The 27,207-nt window shown below is 37.0% G+C and overlaps 2 protein-coding genes across 3 annotated transcripts in view; both read left to right on the top strand.

The window, feature by feature from the left end:
• UBL3 (ubiquitin like 3) overlaps window positions 1-8,460 on the top strand; it is a 34,431-nt gene extending 25,971 nt beyond the window's left edge. Inside the window, exons 3-6 of the mRNA XM_090173158.1 lie at window positions 4,243-4,351; window positions 4,434-4,520; window positions 4,581-4,658; window positions 5,999-8,460. Of these exons, the coding sequence (XP_090029284.1) occupies window positions 4,243-4,351; window positions 4,434-4,520; window positions 4,581-4,658; window positions 5,999-6,063 (339 nt within the window). The 3' untranslated portion in view covers window positions 6,064-8,460. The remainder of the gene's footprint in view (window positions 1-4,242; window positions 4,352-4,433; window positions 4,521-4,580; window positions 4,659-5,998) is intronic.
• Window positions 8,461-12,572: 4,112 nt separating this feature from the next.
• LOC149948211 (sodium- and chloride-dependent glycine transporter 1-like) overlaps window positions 12,573-27,207 on the top strand; it is a 39,533-nt gene continuing 24,898 nt past the window's right edge. Inside the window, exons 1-2 of one of the 2 annotated variants that reach the window (XM_090173155.1) lie at window positions 12,573-12,664; window positions 12,908-12,971. In XM_090173155.1, the coding sequence (XP_090029281.1) occupies window positions 12,957-12,971 (15 nt within the window). In that variant the 5' untranslated portion in view covers window positions 12,573-12,664; window positions 12,908-12,956. Of the gene's footprint in view, window positions 12,665-12,907; window positions 12,972-26,270; window positions 26,584-27,207 lie in introns of those variants that run through there. The other variant, XM_090173154.1, reaches the window with a different exon arrangement.

The following is a 27,207-nucleotide window of genomic DNA, read 5'->3' as shown; positions in this document are numbered from 1 at the left end:
TTTTATCTTGGCACTTTTTAAGGTTATTTTTTAGACCAGATCTATGACAAATTCTATGATTATCATTTATTTCCTTGAAAGTTTGGCTAATTTTTTCAACATTACAATAACCTTTTTACTGAAATATAAGTTCATTAAAATTTATTAACTTCTGATAAAAGTCAAATATAAAATAAAAATTTGGCCTTAAAAAGCCAGGGAAAATCTCTTAAAGTGGTCAGGGAATAGTCAGGGAATTTGAATCTCAATTTTGTGGCAACCCTGTAGAACATCTACTTCTAACACTGCCACTTTCGAACAAATTCTTGAAATGTAAATCCGCTAAGTGATCCAATAATGCAAGAAAGCAGTGTACCAAAAATTATCAACATTCTAGTTGATTCGAGTTAAAGTATACAGATATGCAATAATTACCTTATTATTTTTTCCTATTTAGTGTCCTATACTTTCATATAATTCGCCGGTTTAGTTTCCTATAATTCGCCTCTAAAATTCCTATTCCTTTCAAAGCATTTCCCTGGTCACCCTGGATAAACAAACCTTCAAAAACTAATGAATATTTAAAAGTCAATATTTCGTCATTATTTTGACAAAGTAAACGTTATTTTAACTGTTAAAAGCGTTTCAACTTTCAATAATCCTTCGCGATGATCCTATAAATATAGCTATTTCTAGGGCACCGTTACCAATTCCAAAGACTAGTAACAGGCCGCGGAAAGTTATCAGAACGCAGCCTCTTATTAATTTATCATTATCGAAACATTAAAAAGTTAGCACCGCGAAGAGTATTACTTAGTAATATTATATTACTTATGATTATATCAATATAAAAAGGGTTTTTGTAGACGTTATAAAGCATAGAAATCGTACTAAAACTCTGAATTGAAATCCTTTCAGCTTGGCGAGTTTAATAGAGCGGTGCGTCGAAGCGGAAAAGATGATTTTGTCGAGGCAAATGTGTTTTCGAATAAAACAATTGAAGTACCCTAGTAACTAAATCAACTTTTCACAAAAGTTAAAAAGTTAACGAATTAAAATAGCGAATTTACTAAATGCAAAAGTAAATGAACCAAGTTATCAGACTGTTCTACTCCCGTGCTGGAGGCGTTTTCTTTATGAAGTTCCATTTTGATCTCGAATTTGAAATTTTGCGCTCTCTTAGGCCGTTTTTGTTTTTATGAAACCATTTTTTATACATAGAAATTTATGGCGCCAAAAGACTGGGGTGGAAATTAGCTTTTATTTGACTCGATTTTCTCATCATTTTCCGATTCTGAGCGCTACTTCGGTTCATTTACTTCTGCTAAATGTAATTGAAATATAATAACTGAAATCAGTCCCACTAACTATACTCATTTTAAGCTTAGGATAGGAACATTACGAAGTTAAGTGGATTTTAAGCGGTTGATTAAAAAAACATAAGTTACTTCAATCGCTTTTTTCCAATTTTATTCCGTCATAGGCCATCTCACTTCCGCCATCACGACATCCTACCGTAAGCTTCGAAATTGCGTTACTTTTACGATATAATTTAAAATGGGTTAAAGAAACAAGATTCCTCGGGTTTATAAATGTATCAAGCGTGATTTTTCAACGCGAGGCTCCGTACGTACTGCCTTCCAGCCGCGTCGAACGCCGTATCTTAGCGCGGCAGACGTCGTTCGAGCTTGACCAGACGGGCGTGCGAGCCTCGACTCGCGTCGAGGCGCCGTACCGCTACGGCGTTTAGTGTCCTTTATGGCCGTCATAAGTTGTCAGCGTGGCCTTGAGGCTCTCGTGGTGGAATCCGTTCCTTCCTGGCGACAATGGAGCGTTTAGGGGCCCCGATGGCCCTCTTCCTCAGTGACGAGTGTCGCCGTTATTTATTATAGCCGCTGGAGCTGCCGTTTATGGCTGCTGGTGGCTCACTCTCTCAGCGTGTTTACCGATCAATAAAACCCCCGTGGATCTTCCTCCTTTACCCCTTTTTCTTTCGTTGGTGGGGCTTTTTAATTTAAGGGGACATTACTAAAGGGTGTCAGGGGAGGGGCCCCACTGAAAGATTTATCGCCATCTGCACCACGTTTCGTTTAGGGTCTGGTAGCTTGCTGGTAGTCTATTTTCACACCAAACTGAAATTCTAAAATTCGGTATTTTCCCTTTACTATGAGAGATATATTTTTGAGGGGGAAATCTTGGCGCTTCTCCCCCCACCCCCTTTAATAAATGTTTAATATCAATACATTATTGACACTTTTTGGGCTCTAAAATACCGAGAAAAGTAAAGGTATTTTCCCGCGAATCGCATCGCTCATACCAAGGCTTAAGGACCATTAAATTAAAATCGATATTTTTATTGATCCAGAATAACCTTTGGTACTGTCAAATATTACATTTTAAGGTATATGATATGCATTATTTTCTTGGTGCCACTTTTCTCACAAATTACTAATTAGTAGTGGAAAATTCGTAATCTTTAAATTTTCTGGAAAATTGTTTTAATACTTAAGTAAAAAATTCGAAAAGGAAGCAAATTCTACCTTTTCCCGTTTTTTTACTATTAGTCATTCCGAAAAAAATCACGGCGTTCAGTTTCCATAATTCTTCATTATTTTGTAAAGTAAGCGTTATTTTTAATGTGAAAGCGTTTTAAAATTTTGCTAAGCCTTGCCGCCAAATAATACAAAGCGAAGGCGATTACATCATGATATAGAAAGTACTTTCTACATCCATGATTACATTTCTGGAAGTATATAGTTCACGAAATCGCTACAATCGATATGGTTTCAGGCCCGTATATGGGGGGGGGGGGTAATCAGTCCCCCCCCCCCACAAAATGAATACTTGAGCCGCCCCACCCGACCGACTCAAAAAATAATCGATTGCTCAACTACCAACTAATATCATATAACATCGGTTTCCTGTACATTTAATAAAATATTCTGTTTTCAACGAAGTCGAAATTCATAATTAAAAAAATAACAAAATAAAGCCAATTTCGGTATATTAACTAATTTCAGGAGTGAGTTAAAAATTTCGATTTTTAGTATCAAGGCATTGGCACCCCCCTAAAAAATTTGAGCGCCCCCGAGTTTTGGCGGCTGGTTACGGGCCTGTATGGTTTTTGAATTTAAGAAATATTTATCTAAAGGTGTCATACCCGCATCATGGTTGTTGGTTAGTTTAGTTTTCGGGGAAGGTTCATTGACACTGAAGGAGGATTTAATTGCCGTCATATACCTTTAATCTATCCTAAAGGGTGTAAAACCATAGAAAATATACCAGAGAAATGGCATATCTGGTTTTGACAAGAGTACAAGGCTTTCGGGGTTGTAAAAAAAGAAGAGGTCTATGGGTACTTCCGGTTTTAATATATTTCAATAGACATAACATTACCGGAAGTTAATATATCTAAAGTACACTATAAATTTAAGGAGTCTCTATTCCTCTTCTATATTTTCTGTTCGAAAAATTTACTTAGATATTTATAATTTTACACTTGACTGATCTGATAAAGGGCGTAATAGCTTTATTGACATTTTGAGTCATCAGTTACTTTAAATCATCAGTGTCATCTCATATAGTTCTTTGTAATCAGATAGTGGTTGTGTGAATGTCAACCCTATTCAACTCGCCACTTGTCTCCTGTTATCATGGCTTTTGTGTACTTGCAATTATGACATTTGCAAATGCTAGAATAATGTATAAAAAAGGGATCCATTATCCCAAGAAAAAAAATTGGTATAAAATATAAACTATTACATTTTTTATTAATATGGCTTAGTAAAATTAAGTTATCAAATAAGCCAGTTTATGTATTGAGATTTAAATAATGTGTATGCATGATAATTCATTTCCTAGGACTAAAACAGTCAAAATCTATAAAGTTAGAACAAAATAAGAAATCTTCGCTAGCTCTAAGAAATTAATAAACAAAATTCCCTTTTAAAACCATGAAGTTTCACTTCATTAGTACTTGAAACATATATTTTAATGGAACTTATCTCATATTTTCCTTTATTTTGTAAAATTATCTCCTATTAATCAACTTCAAAATTTCTGTAATTCCTATAAGATATTTGCGAGTTTTCTGTGGTCAAACCTGACTGTGATATCTTTGAAGTAGCAGGGGTGGATAGCCCACCCCTGGCAATGTTGCAAATCCCATTAAACCCCAAATATAAAACTTGTGATCTTCAAAAACATTAGTATGAAAACCCAAAGCAAACAGAGCTGTTATTGAAATTTGTTTTCTTCCTGCAGATAAATCTTCGCTTGATCTTAGTCAGCGGCAAGACGAAAGAATTTCTCTTCAGTCCTAATGATTCTGCTGCGGATATTGCCCAGTTTGTGTACGATAACTGGCCAGAAGGTGCGTTTTGTTCTTATGGATAATATACCCAATCCAGAGAATATTTGTATGTAGTTTAGTATTAACACTATCCAATTTTCAGAATGGGTGGATGAGACTGTTTCCAAAGCTGAAATACTCAGACTGATATATCAAGGAAGGTTTCTTCATGGAAACGTTACGCTAGGAGGTAATATTTTGCGTCATCTTCAGAAAGTATATATAACTAACAAATTTGATTTCTTTTCAGCCCTCCAATTACCACTAGGCAAAACAACAGTAATGCATTTGGTTCCTCGTGAAAATTTACCGGAGCCCAACTCTCAAGGTATTGTTTAATTATATTATGGTAATTTTAACATTTAATGGTTAGGTCCATACTATAGATGGGATTATGTGAAGAAAATTATTTGATATTACAATTTGGTAGCCGTTTGCAGGTTATGTTACCCCAAATCATTAATTTTTCTCTGTTATAATTTTGAGTTGATTTACAGAATTTTGTCCCTTTGCGTATGGCAAATGAGGACAGGTGTAGGACTGTAGGGTTCTAATTATTCATTAAAACTTAGTTTAGATTTCTATCATTATCAATATTTATTAGATTTCAATGCAAAGGAAGTTTAGGAATAAGAAAGTCTTTTTTTTAATTATTAAATTATCAGCAGAGTAGTCATATTAAACTGTTTAGACGGGTTTAATTAACCAAGGATCATTTTTATGCCAGGAATTGTAACTAAAAATGCATAATTTACAGTCTCAATCTGCTTAAAAAGTGTCACATAACCTAAATGAAACTCAAATCAATGATTGTATGAAGAGGGTATTGACAAGATTTGTTCAATATTGATGAAAGTACTTGGGTTAGTTCAAAAGTTATACACAGGGTGGGGGGGGGCCTCTAGGCAGAGAGCAAAAGAACTGAGTGATTGGCCTACTAACAGGCCACTGCCTACTTAACAGACATTTTTACTTGATTGGAATCTGTAGGGATTGTCAGGTTCGAGCTTCTTGGTATGCATCAGTTGGAAACCTCTGATATCTATAAAATGCCAACCAAACATATTTTCTGTTTTGTGTCGGATATTGGACTTTTTAAATCATAAGGTCTGGGGTTGCACTGGTCGAAGTACATGAATGGGCATATCTCTCGCCCTTCTCCCCACTCATCAATAATTTCAGTTTCTCTCCTGTACCTATTTTCAGGTATAGCTCATATGAAAAATAATAATAATAACCTAAGCTAATACCCAAGGCACCACCTTTATGCCTTTAAACAAGTGGCTGGGTTACTATTAGTAGGAGGGTAGTGGCAAGCCAACAGCTCCCTACACTAACTATTACCGTTAACCTCTGCAAGCTTTTAAGGAAAGAGGGGGGGGGGGGGACCCCTTTAACCAGTGGGGAGAGAACTTGCAAACTCACCGCGGAAGGAGTAGTTCTGAGTTTTCACCCAATGCGACAAGTTGGGATCGAACCTGCTCTTCTTGCTGCGAGGCGAAAGTGCTAACCACTCCTCCACCTATCCCTAAAAATGCCATTAATACCATTTTCCTTTCTGTTCCAGCAAAAATTTACTACTAAAAGTAACTACTAGGCGTAAAAAATCTATTTCTCATTCCAACATACTTAAATATATCCGTATTAAACTTATATAATTATTTTCAGATCAACGTCAAAAGAGCAAGGAACGGAGCAGTGGGTGCTGTAGTTCGAGTTGTTGCATTCTATAATTGGCCACCCTTTATTAGTTGTATCCTATCCTTCGGGTCGAAAACAAAGACGGAGAAAATTATTAAAAAAAGTAATGGTTGTAATATATTCTATAAGAACTCATGGCAGGGCTGGGAGAAATCTTTCAAAATAAAAACCTTGAGAAAGTGCAATGCGCTTGTCAGGAATTAGGTGTACCCGGTAACTATTTCTAACTGAGAGGGGGTAAAATTTACGATATATATTTTGACAAATACAAGTACCACCGTGACATCGAGTCAAAATTAAAATACAAACGCTGAGCCTGGATTTTTGTTTTTCTCTAATATGCCGGTTAAAATATACAAAGCCAATAATAATCTAGTCTTTCAATTGGTTTTTAGAGGGGTTCAACGTGTGACAAAGAATTTTTCCAGAGCTTACAGTAAACTAAACATGAAAAACAAGGCATTTTGATTCAATTGCTTGTTCAAAATTGACTAAATGCACTATTATACTCCATCCAAAAATAGATTTTGTAGAAAAAAACCGGTGTTAACTGGTATAAACTAAATTTATAAATTTAAAAACAGCTCTCTATGGGGTTTCAATAATGATTAACATATCCGAATAAATATATATCTGTAAACCCGCTGGTTATAGTTTCAATTAGGCCTAGAGGAAAATCTAAAGTAGCTCTCTTCAACATAGCCGGCCATATTCAACTGCCCTTTCCATCGTAATTGGGGGCGAGGAACATCTAAATTTTGTCTTTATCTCCGTTAGGCCATAATTCGGACCCCCACCGATTATCCGTCTTTAAAATAAAACTACGGTTATTATATGAATAATGTACAGAAAAATATACACATAGCTGTTTCAGATGTATGCTTTATATATTATAAAATATTGTATATTTTAAATTCGTTATGTACAAATCGGTTGCGTTTTAGGGGTTTTTATTTAAAAACCATAAATAGTTTAATTTATGTACGTAGTCATTAAGTTTTGGTGCAGGAGCTAATATCGCAGCAACGTATTTGTATCATTTTGTTGGTATTTTTTGTGCGAGCTGAACTTGCGTTGCGGATACGTTTGAGAACTCCTACAGCCAAAAAAAACTAATACTGTATACGGATATTTTTGGATATAACACGATATCTTTCTCTCTCTCAACTTCAAAAAATATTAATTTTACCTCAAAGCTCAACATTTAGAGCTATGTCAACCCGAATATACTTAAACAGCGAGTTTATGACGCATAGTCTAAGAGCTCTTAGTTTTAAAAGGAAAAATGTTCAGTTTTAGTCGAAATAGTTTAAAATTAACGGAGAATATGGTTCGCCAAAAACCAGTGGTAGGAAAAATGTAATATAAAAATTGTGTGCTGTGCCGTCATGTATGTGGATTTACAGTGCGGTACCGAACTACAAAAACTGTGGGATTTAAACTAAATTCTCTAACTTTGGTTGGTTTACGACTGCGGGAAAGTTTTATTTTACCAGTTTCTGGAGGGAAACGACTAAAAATGGTCTGTCATTGTTGAGTGTTGGAAACTACCGAACTACAGTGTTTGTTGCTGAAAATGGTGACACGACTTCGTACCAAATTATTTGGCATTTACACCACTATACTTTTTTTCACATAGAAGAAAGAAATGCAATGTTATTTAAAAGAAATCATTCCACGAATCCATGATATGGTGAATGTATGTTCTCAGAAACTTTGAGTGGTATATTAACTGAAAAAACTTTTTTAATAGGAGACAGAATAACCCCTAAAAAATGTTGGTGTATGAGAAAATATAGTAGGCAGAATATTTCCTCCTCTTACGAAAAACAATCCCGCGCTGACCCACTTTTTCACGCCTATTCTCAATTTAGATTGTTTTTTTAATTTGCAATTCTTATTTCTGGGGAACGTAATAGAAAAATCTTCGTTAGTGTAGAGCGAGTTGAGATCTTAAAATACAAAACAATAGGAGATTATATTTTATTCCTCAAAATACGGGAAAAAAATCAGTGTAATATAAATCACGCTTCATTTTTAGCTTCTATTTAAATTTTGAGATGTTGCGCCTGTATTGTTGGATTTGGCAGGCTTGTGTAGAAAAAGGAACCTTGTGTAATTGTGTTTTTAACGAATCCTATACCCTTAACAATTTTACCGGTTATAAACTAAAAAAAACCCCTTGGAGATGTAGAAATAATTGTAAAATATATGAAATCCCCCTAGCGAGTTTTGTTCGTAATACAGACTGAAATTATTAAATCTTAAAAACTTGAAAATAATATTAAAAAGACGGCGTCCAAAAGCGTCGTATGCCCTCTACCCCTCAGTTTTCAAGTTCATCTCACCCCTAAAAATGTTTAGATATTAATAAAGAAATGCTTTATCTTGTACATAATGAACAAATGTAATAAAGTCAGCTAATATTAGTCGCTTTGTCTTATTTCTCTATTCACAGGATTTGTCTACTTTTGGCAAAAGCAAACAAAACGCAGGGACGTCATTTTTGGGGGGAGGGGGAAAGAAATAGTTAATTTTATAATATATGTGCGTACTCAGGAGCCCAATAAGTGTACCTCACTTTCTAAATCCTGAAAAATAAAGTATTATTATTATAATATAAAAAAGTGGTCTTGTGCAACTTGTTAAAATGTTGCTCTTACGTCACAAGACAGCTTTATTAGTATATTCTACGCACGAGCTATTTGCATGCGAACTAGAAAAAGCTATATTCCTCTGTCGACTGTAGCGCGCACTCGTAGACTAGTAAAAGCAAGAGACTCAGCGTTGCCAGATCGAAAATCTGAAATTATCGTATCTAGGCCAAAAAATTATCGATTTTCCTGGAAAATTATCGTACATTTCTTTTTGGCGATAAATTTTAATTCATACATAAATGCGTTGAATTTAGATGATTTTTTAAAGCACTACAGGAATTTTAATTCAGGGAAATAAACAAAATGTCTATTATCATTATTAACTGAACTTAATATGTTTAAAAATGTTTTAAAAAATGCGGTAATAGCTAGGAGTAATAAACTCCCACTCTGGACTACGCGTACAGAAAATTTATATCATTCATTTTAAGTAGAAAAGTTATATAAATTTATAATAAAATATAAATCGTTCGTAGGTTTTTAAAAAAATCTAAAGATTATCGTACATTATAGTACGTTGAGGCAGAATTATCGAAATAATGGTACGATATCGTACGCCATGAAAATTATAGTACGCCCTAAAAATTTTGATTAAATTATCGCACTGTGCGATAATTATCGTACGTCTGGCAACGCTGAAGAGACTGTTACAGCATAAGAGCAACATTTAAACAATAAGTCCACGTTACTTTATAAAAGGAACTATAATGAACGTGAACGCTCCAGATTCTCTGAAACTACTTTGAAAATCGACTTCAGCGACACCAAGTTTGTCCACATCGAAATAAAATTAACCGTGATTTTCCTATTCCCAGTATTAATGCGTGCTTTTTAAAGCCTGTAGAGTGAGTGCAAGGATCCTATATCAGGGAGTTAGAAGGATAGGTAGCCCTCCGGCCAGCCCGTGTTTTCAAAACGCCGGCAGCGCCGTCGATATTAAGAGAACCTATAAACATGTGAAGTCTTGATTCTATAGGCGCTTAAATAAAACATCTTCCCAGAAATTGCCAAGAAGTAATATTTCCGACAGCCAGGACTCGTAAGTTATTATTTATATAGTGCTTGGTGAAATATTAGAAAGCTGGAAACTTTCTCGAACGTAACATCGGTTTTATGCTAAGCCTTAACATGCCAAAAAAGTTACCTGGTTAAAAGGAAACCCTTGTTGCATACCGTACTGCAAAAGTAATATGTTTAGTTCTAAAGGAATGAGTTTTCATCTTTTTCCAAAAGATAATTTTATACGAAATGAATTAACTCTGGCTCCATGAGAAGCAGATTGCCCGGTATTATAAAAATATTACATATAATTTTAATTATTTATACCATAAGAGGATGATAATAATAATAATAATATTATCTTCTTATACTTAGTTTTAAAAACATTATATATGTTACCTTAAAATATATTATCGAAAATAAACATTAGTATGTTCCTTATACACGTGAGCCGACGCGTTTCTTATCTGACGCAAAATTCTCATGATAGCAAAAACGCGTCTCCAATTGACTTAAATATGACTTTGTGGCTAGCCATTCTAACCGTTTAACCGACCGACCGGAAATAGCTCCTTCCCAGAAGAATTTTTAGAGGGGAGTAGAAACCGAGTATCTTTTATTGAAGCGTCCATTCCCTCAAGGACAAATTTTGGCGGTGCTTTCTCCATGTTTTGTCCTTGACGGATTCTCTATCGCGCATGACCATAGATATAAGAAATGTATATAAAGGTCTAGATAAATTTCGGGGCGTCTAAGCCTAACATAAAATACGGAATTGACACCTAGCAGACACCGAGGAAGGCACGTGACCAAAAGCGCGAGCTCTTTTAGCATTTTAGTACGAAGTGCTTGACCTTTCCGCAGACCGTAGTCTTTAGACACCATCTGTTGGTGACTTTTAGCATGGACTAATTAGTTAATTAGTCCATGCTTTTAGTATAATTTTTAAGCATTAGACAATGGCTCTCGCGACGATAGCACGAGCTTTCTTACCGATAGATAGCGCCTTATAAGGATAGCCTGCAGATATTACGCGTTTCTGCTAGCTGTCACCTCCGTATTCACTCCCTTTGAAATATTTTATCTAGACCTTTATATACGTTCCCTATATCTATGCGCATGACCCACCGACGGCGCTGCCATTTTTCGTCCCTCGCCTCATATCCTTCTAACATATAGGATCCTTGGTGAGTGCCATTAGATTCTTGGTCCATGGTCGTACGTAGTATTAATTTTTTCCGGAAGTGTCGTCTTCTGCCGGCAGATTTTTAAGTTTAATGTAGGAAAGTTGTCTGCTAATTCCAAATTATTTCTGTACAACTTTAAAATTTAAAACTATATTTTTTTAAATCCAACAAGTATCTGCTATTTTCAGCCATATCTAGATTCAAAATATTTTCATCAGATGGCGCAACATTTTACACTCTCAAATTAGGGTCGAATCTCCGAAGTTTTCACTTGTTAGTCGGACACGTTTTTCAAAATCCTCGCGTTGTACGTAAAATCCTCATCTTTTATTTGATCCGTCAAAAATGATGTGTTTTATAGCTGAATTTGAATTTAAACCCTTCCATAAATATTATAGTTTAAAATGAATTATTTCTGAAAATTTGGAGTTAAGTCTATTAATATTTTATAAAAGATGGCGACACCATCTCGGTAACGGGATAAATTTCACCACTTTCTCCGGCAATCGTTTTTTCACGATGACCGCGTAGTTTAAATCGTAAAAACTTAAAACCTAAAGTTTAACGTCCCAACTTGCCATTTACTTTAATAGATTCAATCTGCAGTTTTGCGAATTGGAGAAAGGAGTACTGGAAACGGTTTCTTGAATTTCTTATCTTGAAACTTTTCGCGTCGCATATGCGAGCAGCGTTTTGGAATTTTTTTTAAGGCTATAATAATTTGCCGATCCTAGCCCGGTCACCCTGTGTCGGTGGCATCTCGCTCTGGCATTCTTAGGAAGACGCACCCAGTGTTTCCTCCCGCCATTTCGCCAGCCCTTTCTGGTGATCAATAAAGAGAAATGGGCCCATCTTGAATTCACCCATCTTCTCGTAACGGATATGGGCGTGGCACTTTCTTCATTCCTTACTAATTCAATCGAGAACACCAAATCCATTTTAAAAACGATTTGTTACTTCGGCTTTTTTTTTTGGAAAATCAAACAATAATTTATAGGAAGAACTACACACTTTTGACCCAAAAAAATGGTAAAACGTTATAAGTACTACCCGTGTGCCCATTAACGTTCAAGGTTATAAAGTTTTTGCCAGTTAATAAACTATAAATCCCTCCCTCGTTTTCTTTTAACGAAATAATGATGTAAAACAGCGGTTTTTTTTTAAATATTTAACATCTGTAAAGTTTCCGCAGTTAATTGCGAGCGCCACCACTACGGGTCGCTACTGCCTGTATGGAAAATTCGATTTACCAGTCCACGATGGTAAATCTAAAGTACTGGTCCAAGCTAGCGGGAGAATTAGGCCAATAACTCCGGGAGTCGGGGCTGCCGAAGTCGGAGTCTCCATGACAACGCAAAATGGCGGGAATCCTGGGATAAGCACGCGCAAGGGCGTACTCGTCGGGAATAGGGGGGAAGAGAGGAGCGTAGTGGCGTTTTCCCTGCCCGGCACCGGCTCGAAGCGAGAGCGCTAGTCATAACAGATAAGCGTGGCTTTTCTCGTGTCGAATCCAAAATCACCGGTTCTCCAATTTCGATTCTCGCCGCTCGCGAAAATAAATATATTCGCCGAAAATTTTGTTCACAAAATCGCGAAACGTATTACGAAATTGATTTAATAATCGCATTTATTACCGTAATAAACAAGTTATAAAAATTCTATCTAAATATTTCGATTTTTAAATCGCTAACGTATTGCAGTGTTAGGTTTAGTCGTTCCCGCTACTCCAAAGTGTAGCTGTACAAAAAAAAGCCCTACGTACGGAAAATATACATTTTATATAAAAAGTAGTAAGTTGCACACTTTGATGATAATGGTAATGTCGATTTTTGATATTACTGTTTTTAGATATTATAATTTGATAGAATTTTTTAAAAAGTTTAAGGAATATATTTTTTGGATAAATTTTGGATTTTTTTTTACGTATTATATCGAAGAACATTTTCCACGATATATCATTTTTTATTTCGAACGCGCAGCTGTATATTAATGTACAATGTGTCTACGTGTCTAAAATGTGATCCGTTTTTCAGGTTTTCCCGGTGACTAAATTGCGTACTAAAATCGAAAACGTTTTCCCAGATGACGTTCAAAAACGTAAGTGATCATTTTAAATTTGAATCCGATTTTTAAGGGGGCTTCGTACGGCCGCGAAAGAGTTCGAAAGGTCGAAAATCGAACCCCCCATTGTTCGGAGCTTACGGCGTAGGCGCTATAACCTCCCAGTAGGCGTCGTATTTCTACGACCATTTATATCGTGACTAAAGTAATTTAGACAATTTTTCTGATACACCCGGTCATTATGTCTTCATCATTGGGCCAAGGTAGGAAGTCACTGACCAACATCGTCCGAATCCAAACTAAACCACGTGATTCGGGCCGCGCACGCCTCAGCCAATGACAACAATAATACGTTTCACTAAAGCGCCTCGTGCTCCTGACGTCATCGTTCACGATGTAAACAGTAGAGTAAAAATGGCCGCCAGCGGATCGATTTTCGGATCGATCAGAGGAGAGCGTTCGCTAGATCCGATTTAGGGCGGGGCCCTAGGCTGGCCATAGCTGCGCTTTTTCTCCTATAGTGGGTCGAGTGTCGAGTCGATTTCTCTCGAGCGAGGCTTCGGCGCTTCCCCAGTTGCACCCTCGCCGAACTATAACCCGCCACCTTTGTTGCCTTCCTTGGCGTGCTCTGATAAAGGCGGCAAATACCGGAAGCGTGTGCCGTGCCTTTTGACACATAAATATTATGGGTGCGCGCGAAACCTTGTTTTTCTTCTTTTACGTAATTTCAATTAATCCTGAAGGTAAACAAACTTCAAATTTACCTTTTAAAGGTTGCGGATATAGTAACTTTTCGATAAGGGTTCTCGAAAATAGTTTGGTAAAAGCAAAGATAATCTAGACTACGTAAAAGTAAAATATTTTTTGATTATAAAAAGGCGTCAAATTAGCCATAGTTGCGATTGCAATTTAGCCTTATCTATAATTAAAAATAGTTAGTATAAGTACCTCACACATTAGGCAGTCTGTCAATTTCGAGAGTTTGAGCTAGGAGCAACAAACACAGCACCCCACACAAGGAGAAGTTGTGCATTTTCTTGTATACATTTTTCATTGGTTAGACGCCTGTTGCCGTCGGAAATTGTCTCCCCCCCCCCCCGTAAAACGTTCAGCATTCCAATGAAATTTGTACACAACCCTGCGTTAGGGTGTTTAAATAGGCCCTAGGGAACTAACACTCCGTAGCTTTGGCTGTGGCCGCCATGGGTAGAATTTCTTTATCAATAGGAAAAAGCATGGGTGACGTAGAACTGTTAGCTCCCTATTGGTCAAATACCTCGTTTTCGCTTAAAGGGAATATAACCCTCACCAAACCATTACGCGGTCAATATCGGAAGCCTTTTGGGGATAACATAAGTTATTCGCGACCGAAACGCGTCTAGGTGGCGTAACGGCGCTAGCTTCTCCGAGGTAGCGCCTATGATCTAGCGTCTGCTACAGCCAAATTCAAAAAGTCCCAAGAACGTTTTTTTCCGAACTTAACTTATCAAAATATAAGCAAACGATGCAAAAATTATATTAAAATGCGAGTATCATTATAAAGTCAAATTTACGAATAACGATGAAGAAAAACTAATAGCGTTTGCTTTAGCCGCTACCTATCTAGGTTTCCATGGCGAAACAAAGAGGGCGTAGTGGTAGTTTTTTCAGACGCTAAGATTCCTTTTAAATCTCCCTCGAGCACACGCCGCAATTTCTTTCTAATATAACTGGCTCGAATGACCAGGGGTCAGATATTTTAATTTTGGGGAAAACATAGAAAATGTAGTTGGAGCCCGACAAATTGTAAATAATAGTGTTGTTAATTTTCCCGAAAAATAAAATGCGGAAATATTTCCAGAAAATTTTCCGCAAATCGTAAAAATTAAAAATTGAAACATAAATTACTTTTTAGGAGTTTTTATTGTTTTTAACTTTTTATCGATATAAAATGTCTAATATCAGTAAACATACTACAAAACATTAATAGCGTTACATTGTTAATCAGTTAAAACTAGTCTAGAGGTTTAGTTTTACTTTCAGATTAGAAAAAATTAGGCTAAAATGCTGCTTTATTTAAATTTGCAAACAATATATTAGACAAATCATGGAATTAATACTTTTTATTTCGGAAAAATACGGAAAATGTTCCGGAAAAAAAAGCCTCGTTCATTTTCTGGAAACTTTTTCGGCTTACAACACTAGTAAATAATACTCGAGGCAGGCATTGCGTAAGGCGGCGGGAGTCAAGGGCGAAACCTTTCGGACAGACGAGGCGATTTCGCGTGCGGCCAAAGAGCCGAGTAGGAATAATAATGTGTACCGCGAACGTGATGCGTACCTTGGCCGACCTTGTCCTCGGCTAATCGTGAAAAATGACTAAAGGCTTTTCGAAGAAAGAGAGACTCAGTTTGAGGTTTCACCCAAAAAAAAACGCAGCCTGGGGGGGGGGGGGGTAACATTCCATTGTGGCGCCGCTTGTCTCGACCGGCACCCATCAAATTTGCCCGGTAAAAGCTACTCGGGAACGAAATTCGTCCGAGCTTGTCCGGACCAACGTGCGTTAATGTCATTCAATTACTCTCTACCCCCTTCGTCATTACGCCTTTTTTTTCTCTGTCGCTTGAAAATTTTCCATCTAGCTATTTTGCTCGGCTGTCCCGACATAAATTTTTTGTTACGCGTCCGCGGCTTAGGCTTACCGATCTGACTTAATTGGGTTCGTTTGTCAAGGATTTTTTATTTCGTAGGTGGCGTAGAAACCCCCCAACCCTCTAATTGTTGTCTCTGAAATGAGATTCAAGGCGGTATCGAGTGTTTTTAAAATGACTTTTGATATTGTTGGAGCACTGACTGAATAAATCGATCCACATTTTGTCCTTTCACGGTTATGGTTATTACGCCATTATAGTACGATTTTTAAATACCAAATGTCTTACCAGATCATGGCGGTTACAGTCTGAAACCGTGAAAAATATTAATTTTTTGTGATTCTTTTTATTCCTAATTTTTCTTGAAATGAATTTTTTTATAGTCTTGATTTAAAACGTCACTTAAAATACTGTTAGAAGTTAAGAGCGTATTTCAGATGCGTCACAATTTCCACACGATCATAAATATAGTAAACGGATAACTGAATGTATAATTTTGCGGTAGCCAAGAATGTGAAATTGGGTGATCCACTGACGAACGTTTTCCTGTGCACTCAATTTAAATTAAATGTAGGATTTAATCGGTATAAATTATCTAAAGAAATGCCAAATTAGTTCTACGCGTAAAATGAATTGAATATCAGCTTATTCGTGCTGATCGAGGCTTAGAATAGCGTTTCTTCGTCCATAATTAATACTATACTAATACTAAAACGTAATCCACATTAGTCCCGGAACAAGCCCCGATAGTCATTTTACGGAATAAGTTAATTTCCATTTTTTTATTCGTTTCCCCGTTGTCCACTTCACCCCGAGCGCCGGTGTTTCGAGGTTAGAACACTTCTACAGGGGCAGGTCTATTTCCGGGCGTTATAAACAACTTCAAGTTATTCTTTACATTTAAGCTCCACGTTCGAAAACATAAGCGGACAATTCTGCGGGCGACGGAAAAAATTTAAATTCTGAAGTGGTGCCATCTAGTATGAAACAGAGTCAAAGCTCTCGCGACCTATCATGATTCTCGCCACTTTTTGTTTGTTTATCGGCAAGCTATTTGTAAATCCGTCTATAAAGCCCAGTTCCTTATTGGCTGGCTATAAATTAACATCGGTAGAAACGCTTCTCGGTCAATGGAATGTCTTGTTTATTTACACGGATCTTGTATTTACAATCAATGCCTCAGAAGCATTAGCATTTTTATCGCCATCTTTCGCGAGAAAATTACTGCCTTTGTCTAGCCCGCTTCCCCACACGCCGACGCTCCACTTTCACTTGGAAGCTAGACTAGAATCGTTTGGATTCTCCCGGCCCCTTTGACGAAGATGTCAGGTAACCCGTCGGGCAATAGGAGTCGCGCTAAAAATAAAATCACAACATTTCGGGAGCTCCGTAGAGGAGACTCTCGCAATACGCGTTCTATAATCGTCCCGCGCCAAAGCGACGCCTGGTGGCGAAAGAAATAGTCTGCGAGGATGGAATTTTGGGACGATATGAAGAACCAATTCTTTGTTTCCAAAACATTATGGGGTACTAGACTTATAAAATTCGAAGTAAACGTAAATTTTAAAGGATTACAGAATTTTGGACTCCAGAGAAGGGGTAAAGAACGGGAGGGGGGGGGGGGGTGTATAATTAATGTTTGACCTTCACTTTTTCTTAAAAAGAATTCAAGTATTTCACGGTGTTAAAAAGCAACGCCCGTGAAATCAAATGCCGGTCCCTATCAAGGTTTTTTTTTGGTTACCATTAGTCAGTCGCCCAACAAATTGTCTATCATTTATCCATTTCAAAAAAAGTCTTTCATGAAAGTACATGTTTTAATAGTCTGGATTTTTCGTTTGTACCATTTGAAAACGAGGCATCAAGCTCGCGCTCGAAATTACTGTACCCCACAAACCCACCAACACATTCGATCACGCGCAAGCCAAAACCCTCTTGTTTATGACGTCACTTTAGCTAAACTAGGTTTCCTTGAAAATGACGTCACTTAAATGTAAACCCTGCCCTGGTGGGACAACTTATCCGAGCTAATAATCCATTATTCAAGAGCTTCCGGGCTTGAGCGCGCTATTTAAACATATCATTGATTTTCGGGGAGTCGGAGTGACGCGCTCGGTCGTTTAACCGACTGCGAAAGTTTAATCGATTAAAAGAAACGCGGCTGGCTCTCTCCGAATCCCAGGGCCGCGTCTCCCCCAACCACACGCACACACATCTAAAATAACTCCATCTTTAGAAAAAGAGGGGAAAGGGAGGGCTTGAAATTGGAGTCGCTATGGAAACGGCGCGTCTCCCATCGGTCTGTCATTTGCCATTCATTACGTCGCCGCGCTCAAAGAACCTCGCGCACGCTCCGAGGTCCTCAATGGAAAATTTCCAGAAACCTTCCGCTCTCTGCCATTGGCTGCCGCCGTTTGACGTTCCCCGCGCCTTCCCCTCCCGAGCCGGAGCTCTCTACCCCCGGGCTTTCTTCCCCCATTTTCGTCATAAAGCTTCCGCGCGCGAATTTTTAGACTGTGGACGCGAAACGGCGCCGGTTGGGGTCACGTGGTTTCGTTTAGAGTTGGATTTTGACCTGCCTTCACCCTTCCCCGGAACACCGTTCGAGGGAGCGAGAAAGTTTGGCGGACACCCACTGCGCCGTCTGGTGGGAACCCTGACGATTGTAAATTAAATCGCTCCAATAAATCTCGGAGGCATTAATATTCCAAAGCACACACGCCCGTTTCTTTCCGACCGTGGTACATTTTTCTTCGTCTTGTGCCAATATTCGCTTGTCCTGACTAGACCGCTACGCCGCGAAATTTTGACCGGCGGCGGCGATCCGGTGATTTTTCATCGGCGGAGTGCCGATTTTTTTGTCTGTGGCGGCGTTTAAATGAAATTTCACGCGATAATTTAGGCTTAAAAACTTGCCTTAAACCCGGACTAAAGGTGTAACCTACTACGAAACACGAAGCCACAGACGTGATAAAGAAAGATCTACATTTTTGATAAAGCTCCAAAGAGACTGATATCCACGGAAAATCTGGTAGCCCCGTTTAAAAAAAGTTATAAGCCGTCGGCGGCGCGCCGAGAAATCATCGGCGGCGTCGGGGTCTAGTCCTGACGCCTTTTTAAATATTTATAGACCTACACGACCGCCTTGAATTGTTGTGTCTTTGTCTGGGCTGGTTCATTACGTAAGGTGCCAATTTGGTTGAATTCTGTAACCCGGGACCATTCCATTAAAACATTCTATCCACGAACCATCTAAGACTGCTCTGCAAATGGATCTTTCTAATCAACCCGAAGAAAATTACACCAGATTTCTGATATAAAAATATTTATAATATTTCCACTTCATTTCTGTATTTCCAGATAATTCCCAAATATTACCGATACTTCTCCAATATTTGCAATACTTCTCCAATATTTCCCATATATTACCGATACTTCTCGAATATTTCCCATATATTACCGATACTTCTCGAATATTTCCCAAATATTACCGATACTCCTCCAATATTTGCAATACTTCTCCAATATTTCCCATATATTACCGATACTTCTCGAATATTTCCCAAATATTACCGATACTTTTTCAATATTTCCAAAATATTACCAATATTTCCAATACTTCTTCAATATTTCACAAACATTACCGATACTTCCCAAATATTACCGATACTTCCCAAATATTACCGATACTTCTCCAATATTTCCCATATATCTTCAATATTTCCAATACTTCATTACCTCTCCAATATTTCTAGTGTATTTCTGAATTTCTAATATTTCTACGGATTTCCCGAAAGTGATAATATTTATGATATTTATTGTGGATTTCTAGATTTCTAGAAAGAATTATTTGGATTTGGTTAGCCCCACGTCCTTGGGTGACCTTAGTCTGCGCTGAATTCTTAAATGTAAGATCCTTAAAAAGTTCAAACTGAAGTAATTCAGCCTCGAAATTTATCGAGAAAAAGGTTCTGAATGGCTCAAAAATATTTAAGCTATTTCGAGGCGTATTGGTAATCTGTTACGTAAGCACTTTATTACAGCCAAAGCCACAAGCCTGAACTTGAAAAACTAACAATCAACACGTAGAAAATGTATTTTTAGATTGACAAGGCTTGAGCCAAGATGGCGACGCCCACTGTAAATCAAAGGTAATCGGGTCTATACGGAGTGTCCTTATTAGCGAAGCGTCGTAGTGGTAGCCTCGATTTGGTGGCAGAGGACGGTTGTAGAGGAGTTATAGCGTGATAGAACGGGCAGGTGGGAAACTCTATAATGAAGTGAATTTTCCATTCATATTCCGTATCAGCCGTTGACTCGTGGCGAGGGTAGTGGCGCTTTTGGCGGGATCTGTCTCGACCACAAATTTCATTTATTTTCTAATTGATCATTGACGTTAATCCAAACGGTTATCACCGCGGCCTTTTTTTTTTAAAATGGGTTCAGAGTATTATGCCATTCTTTCCTAGGATTACGTGTAGGGATATCCCTCTACAATGCAACCAACGCGTTTTCTACGTTTACCTGAACGCGCCTATACCGTGCAAAGGCCTTTCATGAAACTGTAAATGGTTAAAGTCGTACAAATAGTTTCCCCTCTTAGAACCCGCAAATTAAGGGCGTTTGGAAAATCTGGGTTGAAATCGAGTAGGCTCTCCTTTTCCGTACCTCGTGATATCTGATCCGGCCAATCATATTCCGGGATCTTTAAGCGGAGTATGAACTTCCATATTTATGATGGATCAACGAATTTCACAATTGTGTCACCAGGTTTAATAGAAGATAGAGATGATTGGCGCTAGTTACGTTAGCTGTAGCGCGTCCTAGCAGACTATTTAGTTCATTGTACTTTTCAAGGGCAATAAAGGTGCAGATTCTGCGGCTTAGTTTACACCAAGCCACTTTTGTTACTTCTTAATATAACATATTGCTTTATGTATATAAAGCCGGATTTTCTATGTAAAGGCGTGAAATATTATTCCCGAAGGTCGTCGTGTGACAGACTCTTTCGCGTTCTCAAAAAAACTGATTCCCCCCAAAAGCACTTGCAAATGAAAACCCCGCTAAAAAGGCGACAAAGGTGGTGCGGGGGAAACTACGTGGCAGAATCTGCTCAAACTGTACCGTGGGGTTTTAGTACCGCGGCGCTGGAGCTTGCGATACGGTGCGGTGGCCGTAGATTCTGCCACTTAGTTTTCTCCACACCACTTTCGTTGTCTTGAAACTGACTTATATTTACAATCTGTAGAACCCTTTTCTTAGAAGTGATACCAACGCGGAACTCTGTTAAAAGAAATATTTTGGCGATAACAGCAGATATGAATGAAATGGGCTCATTAACGCCATTTGACGCGATAAAACATATCGCGAAACGTGGTCATATTTCGGCGTTTAGTACGCGCCCGAGGCGCCGCTTGTTGCGTAACAATTTCCACCGATAATCTCGTTGAATCAATGAGATTCTGACGCGGGATGGAAATGCTGTTGGGGAAAACCGTAAATTTCAATCTAAGCTGCTTTTGTCGACGGGGGCCAATGCTGAATCAATCGCCGACGATAAAAATTTAGCGAATTTGGTAACTTTCGTGCCGACCGTCTGACGGCGGGTCTAGATTCGAATTAAACAATCCGTTCTCGAACCGCGCAACTGATTTAGGAGAGCGACAGAATCTAAATGTTCTGACGCAACGCGTCGACGCGATGAATTGGCAAATTTTCCCTATTTTAACAAAAAAAAATTGATTTAAGGAGGCGAATATTTCTGGCTATCTCCTCGCCATATTTTTCCCATTTTTTATTCGAAGGTTCGTAAAATATCAATTCTTTGTGATTGTGTAAATTTTCGTGGTGCAATTTTAGGACCAGTTACGCAATATCGTTGGGCAACACTGACTGCCTTTGAATTTAATAAAAAATATTGGTCCCCGGGTATAGAATTTCACTATAATTCTAAAAAACAACTACGGTAACAAAAACTGCATTGACATTTTTAAAAGTATAGATGTTTTCCCCGTTCAAGATAATATTTTAATTTCCTTCCTAGTTGGAAATTTCTGGTTAAATACAAATTTTTATCTTTTCAAATGAGGCAGATGTTGCCTTTGTGTATTTGTTTCTCATATCCTCTTGTAATAAGACATTTATAGCGTAGAAACCAAAACAAATTATTTTGAGGTGGTTATTTTTCTCGTAATTAAAAGAGTACGAACTAAATTTCAGCTTAATTTTTACATTTTTAAGATTTCCGCGGAAACCAGTTTATCTTGCTTTCAAAAATTTATTGTTTTAGCCTTGACCCAGACTTTGTAGGATAAGAAACCAGCTTATCTGTGCCTCAATTTTTTTAAGAAAGGAAACCAGTTTATCTTTGCCTTAAGTTTTGTAAGAAAGGAAACCCGTTTATCTTGGCCTCAAATTTGGTAAGAAAGGAAACCAGTTTATCTTTGCCTCAAGTTTTGTAAGAAAGGAAACCAGTTTATCTTTTCCTCAAGTTCCGTAAGAAAGGAAACCAGTTTATCTTGGCCTCAAGTTTTGTAAGAAAGGAAACCCGTTTATCTTGGCCTCAAATTTGGTAAGAAAGGAAACCAGTTTATCTTTGCCTCAAATTTTGTAAGAAAGGAAACCCGTTTATCTTGGCCTCAAATTTGGTAAGAAAGGAAACCAGTTTATCTTTTCCTCAAGTTTTGTAAGAAAGGAAACCAGTTTATCTTTTCCTCAAGTTCCGTAAGAAAGGAAACCAGTTTATCTTTGCCTCAAGTTTTGTAAGAAAGGAAACCGTTTATCTTTGCCTCAAGTTTTGTAAGAAAGGAAACCGGTTTATCTTTGCCTCAAGTTCCGTAAGAAAGGAAACCAGTTTATCTTTGCCTCAAGTTTTGTAAGAAAGGAAACCAGTTTATCTTTTCCTCAAATTCCGTAAGAAAGGAAACCAGTTTATCTTTGCCTCAAGTTCCGTAAGAAAGGAAACCAGTTTATCTTTGCCTCAAGTTTTGTAAGAAAGGAAACCCGTTTATCTTGGCCTCAAATTTGGTAAGAAAGGAAACCAGTTTATCTTTGCCTCAAATTTTGTAAGAAAGGAAACCCGTTTATCTTGGCCTCAAATTTGGTAAGAAAGGAAACCAGTTTATCTTTGCCTCAAGTTTTGTAAGAAAGGAAACCAGTTTATCTTTGCCTCAAGTTCCGTAAGAAAGGAAACCAGTTTATCTTTGCCTCAAGTTTTGTAAGAAAGGAAACCAGTTTATATTTGCCTCAAACTTTGTAGGATAAGAAACCGGTTCAACTCTATCTAAAATCGTACAGCATTTTCGATGTGCTCGAAATTTGCTCCGGATCCATCAGTGACGTTATTGTCTCACTCCGACTGAGAAAACGGAACCTAAACTGAACATTAGAACCGTTTATTCCCGCGCTCAAAAGGAGCACGAGGAACGTTTGATCCGAGTCGAAATCGGCAGATCATTTTCGAGCGATTTGGAGCGCTCGAGAGCGGGAAATTGGAACACGCGAAATGTTGAACGGGCCAATCTCGATCGCTCGAGCGCGGTCAAACGGAAAACGCTATTACAGTAAAGGCTTAAAAATTCGTCGTTCACTCGCGTTTTTGCAAGAAAAGCAACTGCATTACTTTCGCCACGAAAATAAAATACAGGCTTCATTTTGAAGTCGTCAAAATATGCCAGGTGGAAAAAAAAATTTAAGTTTATCGCCGGCAGCCGTTGAAGCCATTAGACCAGAAAGCCAAATAAGTCCGGGTAATTTTGCGACGTAAAATTGGCGCCAAAAAAACCCACGTGCGGCGAAGCGGATACTCGTCATCGAAGAAAATGGGATTTCAAAACTAGCGAGAAATAAATAATGAATGACTTCGCGTATCTATTTTCTCTCTCGGCGCACTCGTAAATAAACCCCGCCTCCGCCAAATGGCCTCAGCCCTGAAATTTCACTAAATGTATTGTAAATACCCCCGCGTGTTACTGGCTTATCAACGAGCTGATAGCCGCTTATTACGTACTCGCAATGACTAGTATGACGAAATTGCGGCTAGTAAACATCGTGACTTACCATTTTTACGAATTTATCACGAGCCAGTGAGCTTGTGTTTCGACGAAATAAATTTTAACTAGAAATTTACTACTATATTAAATAAAATGCGGAAAAATTTCCAGAAAATTTTCCGAATAACAAATTGAAACAGAAATAATTTTTTTAAGGTTTTTAATGTTTTTAACTTTTTATCGATATAAAATGTCTAATATGATCAGTAAACATACTACAGAACATTAATAGTGTTACATTGTTAATCAGTTAAAACTAGTCTAGAGGTTCAGTTTTACTTTTACATTCGAAAACATGAGGCGAAAATTCCGCTTTATTTAAATTTGCACACAATATATTTGACTAATCATAGAATGAAAATTTTCCGACTTACAACACTATTATTAGATGCTAGTACTTTACGATTGAAAATTTTAATTCGATTTTACCCGGCATATGATTTCAATTCCATATTTTAATCTTTTTCCATTTAAATGATTTAATATACTTAAATACACTTATAGTTTCTACACAAATTCCAATTCAAACAAAACCAAATAAGTGATGGTAATTAAATTTAATTAGGGTTAATCTAAATATTTACATTACGGTATCGATCAGTGTTAAATATTTTAAATGTCTAAAAATATAGGATAAAATAAATAAGTTTACGACAAAAAAAATATATTTAAAAGAAATTAAAACAAATTAAATTTTTATAAAAATGATAATAACAGTTTCTGTAGTAATTCCAAACTAATCAAGTGATGGTAATTAAATTTAATAAAGTTTCATTTAAATTTACATTACGTTATCGATCTGTATGAAATATCTTAAATTTCATAAGGTATTGATAATTGATGGTACGTGTGAAAAAAATATTTCCCTGAAAAAGCAAAATATCAATATTTTCATCCTTGGATCAACGCGTGTATTCCGGGAAATTGCGAAAGGAAACTCCGCCCCCCAACCCCCCCCCCCCCGAAAGAAATCGAGTGTAGAGCTACTGCTGCCTTTCCTGCGAGCTACGTCACGAACGCGGGGGGGGATAATTCCCGCTAATTAAATGATTTTTGACTCAGATAAATATTTTTGTAGCGAATTGCGACCCGTTTTCTGCCCCCAAAACTAAGAAAGTCGCTTAAGAAAGAGGGGAGGGAACGAGAATTCTCTACCCCCCTCCCCCCCCCCCCCCAAGCGACCCGATACTGAAGCGAAGCGAGCTATTTAAGTGTTTGCTGAACTATTTTACCCACAAGAATTAATTGCTCTATTTATTATACTGGACTTTCTATCTAAAAGGACGAGAAAGTGAGGAGTTTTGAACTACTTGAAAGACGTTTCTTAACATCGTAGCTCCAAAAATACCCTTAGACTTATTAAAGCGAAGGTCATTTTTAAACCAGACTTTTCTAAATTACAACTGTAAGGTTTCTTGGCATTAAATATATGTCACTCGACTTATTTTATGATCGTCTGAAAAGGGTATTAGGCTTCTCGTCCGACTCCGTAGACAGTTCACGGCTTTCACGCTATAATATAATAGAAAATAGATGTAAATGGCAAATTCTCAAAACATCCGCGATAAAAGTGGTATTTCTTTGGATGCATTCTCCTTAATATATTAGCCTAAAAAAGGATCTAAAATTTGCTTAGCACGTGCTTGGTTGCAATTATAGCTGTTACATAAGACCACAATGCTTACTTCATTGTCCTAATTGTCAGGTGACATTGACTTTTAATAGCAAAGTGTAACCAGGGTTATTTAACTTTAGGAGGTTGGGTTACTCGCTTTGTCCAAATCACCCCGCTTTTATAGTAATTGCGCATTACATTTATTTATTTTCAGTAATAAATAATAAATACACTTTTTACGTTTGTGCACGAGAAAAATTCGTTGTTCATTTTTATTTTTAAATATATATTTTAAGTAACGTTTTTCTTAATTTATCGAAACTATTATTTTTTACGATTTTCTACTTATCTGCAATAGAGGGCGAATCATTTTATCCATTTGGGGAGGGGCTAAGAAAGTCTGACCTATTGTGACCTCGTACAAGTTGAATAACTCTAGTATATCACTCCTGTAATCCCAGGCGTCCGGGAGGCAGAGTTTGTGGATGGCCGTGTGAGGACGACCACCAATCCCCCAACGGGTGGTCGGAATACTTCCGCTACGGGTGTCTCCACCCCTGTCCCCACGTATCCCCCCGTTGGCGTGGCCGTTACACATATCTCGCCCTGATTAATCAGATGGTGTCTTCGCCGGGCTCGCGGTCTTCTCAAACTCAAATCAGCCCTTTCTTCTTTGAATAAAAAAAAAACTCTAGTATAACGTCAAATATCTCAGGTCAGAGATCGAATTTTAAAATTCGGTCTGCCTTATGACCTATCACCTTTATAGTCCTAAGTATACGAAAAATTTCATTAAAATCGGTTAATATTTACTATATTCACGGCTATGATGAAAGGCGCGTGAAACGTAAGTTTATCCCGCTACGCTCCCTTCGCTTCACTGATATCTACCTTCACAATGCGCTACAGGCAGAAAGCGTGGCGTATAGAGTTTATAAATAAACGGAAAACATCTCTCTCTCAGTCGAAACTGCGGCCAAGTTTTCTAAATCTCTCCCGCAGTTATTCTCAAATCAGAGCTCAGACTTCGCGGTTTAACATTTGTTGCACTCTTATTTCATTTTCGGTTATTTTATAATTTCAATTTAATTTCGTTTAAAATATCTCTTTATTTTTTTTCCAAAGATGGTGTTGTAAATCGCGAGGAAATTTGTTGTCAGCGAATATTTTATTTGGATTTTGTTTTTGCGCTTCCGTGAGAATTTTCGTTCGCAAAACGGAATCTCCGCTCTTCCATGAGAACTTTGGCCAAAGACAATTTTACGAACTGATTTTCTTTGATTTTTTCGCCTTATTTTTGTTTGGAGGATATAACCATGGATAACGATTTTAGACGTTACATTTTTATAAAGGTATGATTTTTTTTATTTTTTATTACAATTTTATGGAAAATATTTTCGTGGTCCATATAATATTAATATATTACGTTAATATTAATTTGTTATATTAATATATTACGTTAATATTAATTTGTTATATTAATATATTACGTTAATATTAATTTGTTATATTAATATATTACGTTAATATTAATTTGTTATATTAATTTATTACGTTAATATTAATATGTTATATTAATATATTACGTTAATATTAATATGTTATATTCATATATTACGTTCATATTAATATGCTATATTCATATATTACGTTAATATTAATATGCTATATTCATATATTACGTTAATATTAATATGCTATATTCATATATTACGTTAATATTAATATGATATATTCATATATTACGTTAATATTAATATGTTATATTCATATATTACGTTAAAGTTAACATTTTATATTTATAATATATTAATATATTACGTTAATATTAATATGTCATATTCATAATATATTAATATATTAAATTCATAATATATTAATATATTACGTTAATATTAATAGACTATACATTCATAATATATTACGTTAATATTAATAGACTATACATTCATAATATATTACGTTAATATTAATAG

The sequence above is a fragment of the Leiobunum rupestre genome, chromosome 4, assembly GCF_980474605.1.
Source record: "Leiobunum rupestre chromosome 4, qqLeiRupe1.1.hap1, whole genome shotgun sequence".
Taxonomy (NCBI): Eukaryota; Metazoa; Arthropoda; class Arachnida; order Opiliones; family Sclerosomatidae; genus Leiobunum; species Leiobunum rupestre.
This window is presented reverse-complemented; position numbering and strand designations above follow the sequence as displayed.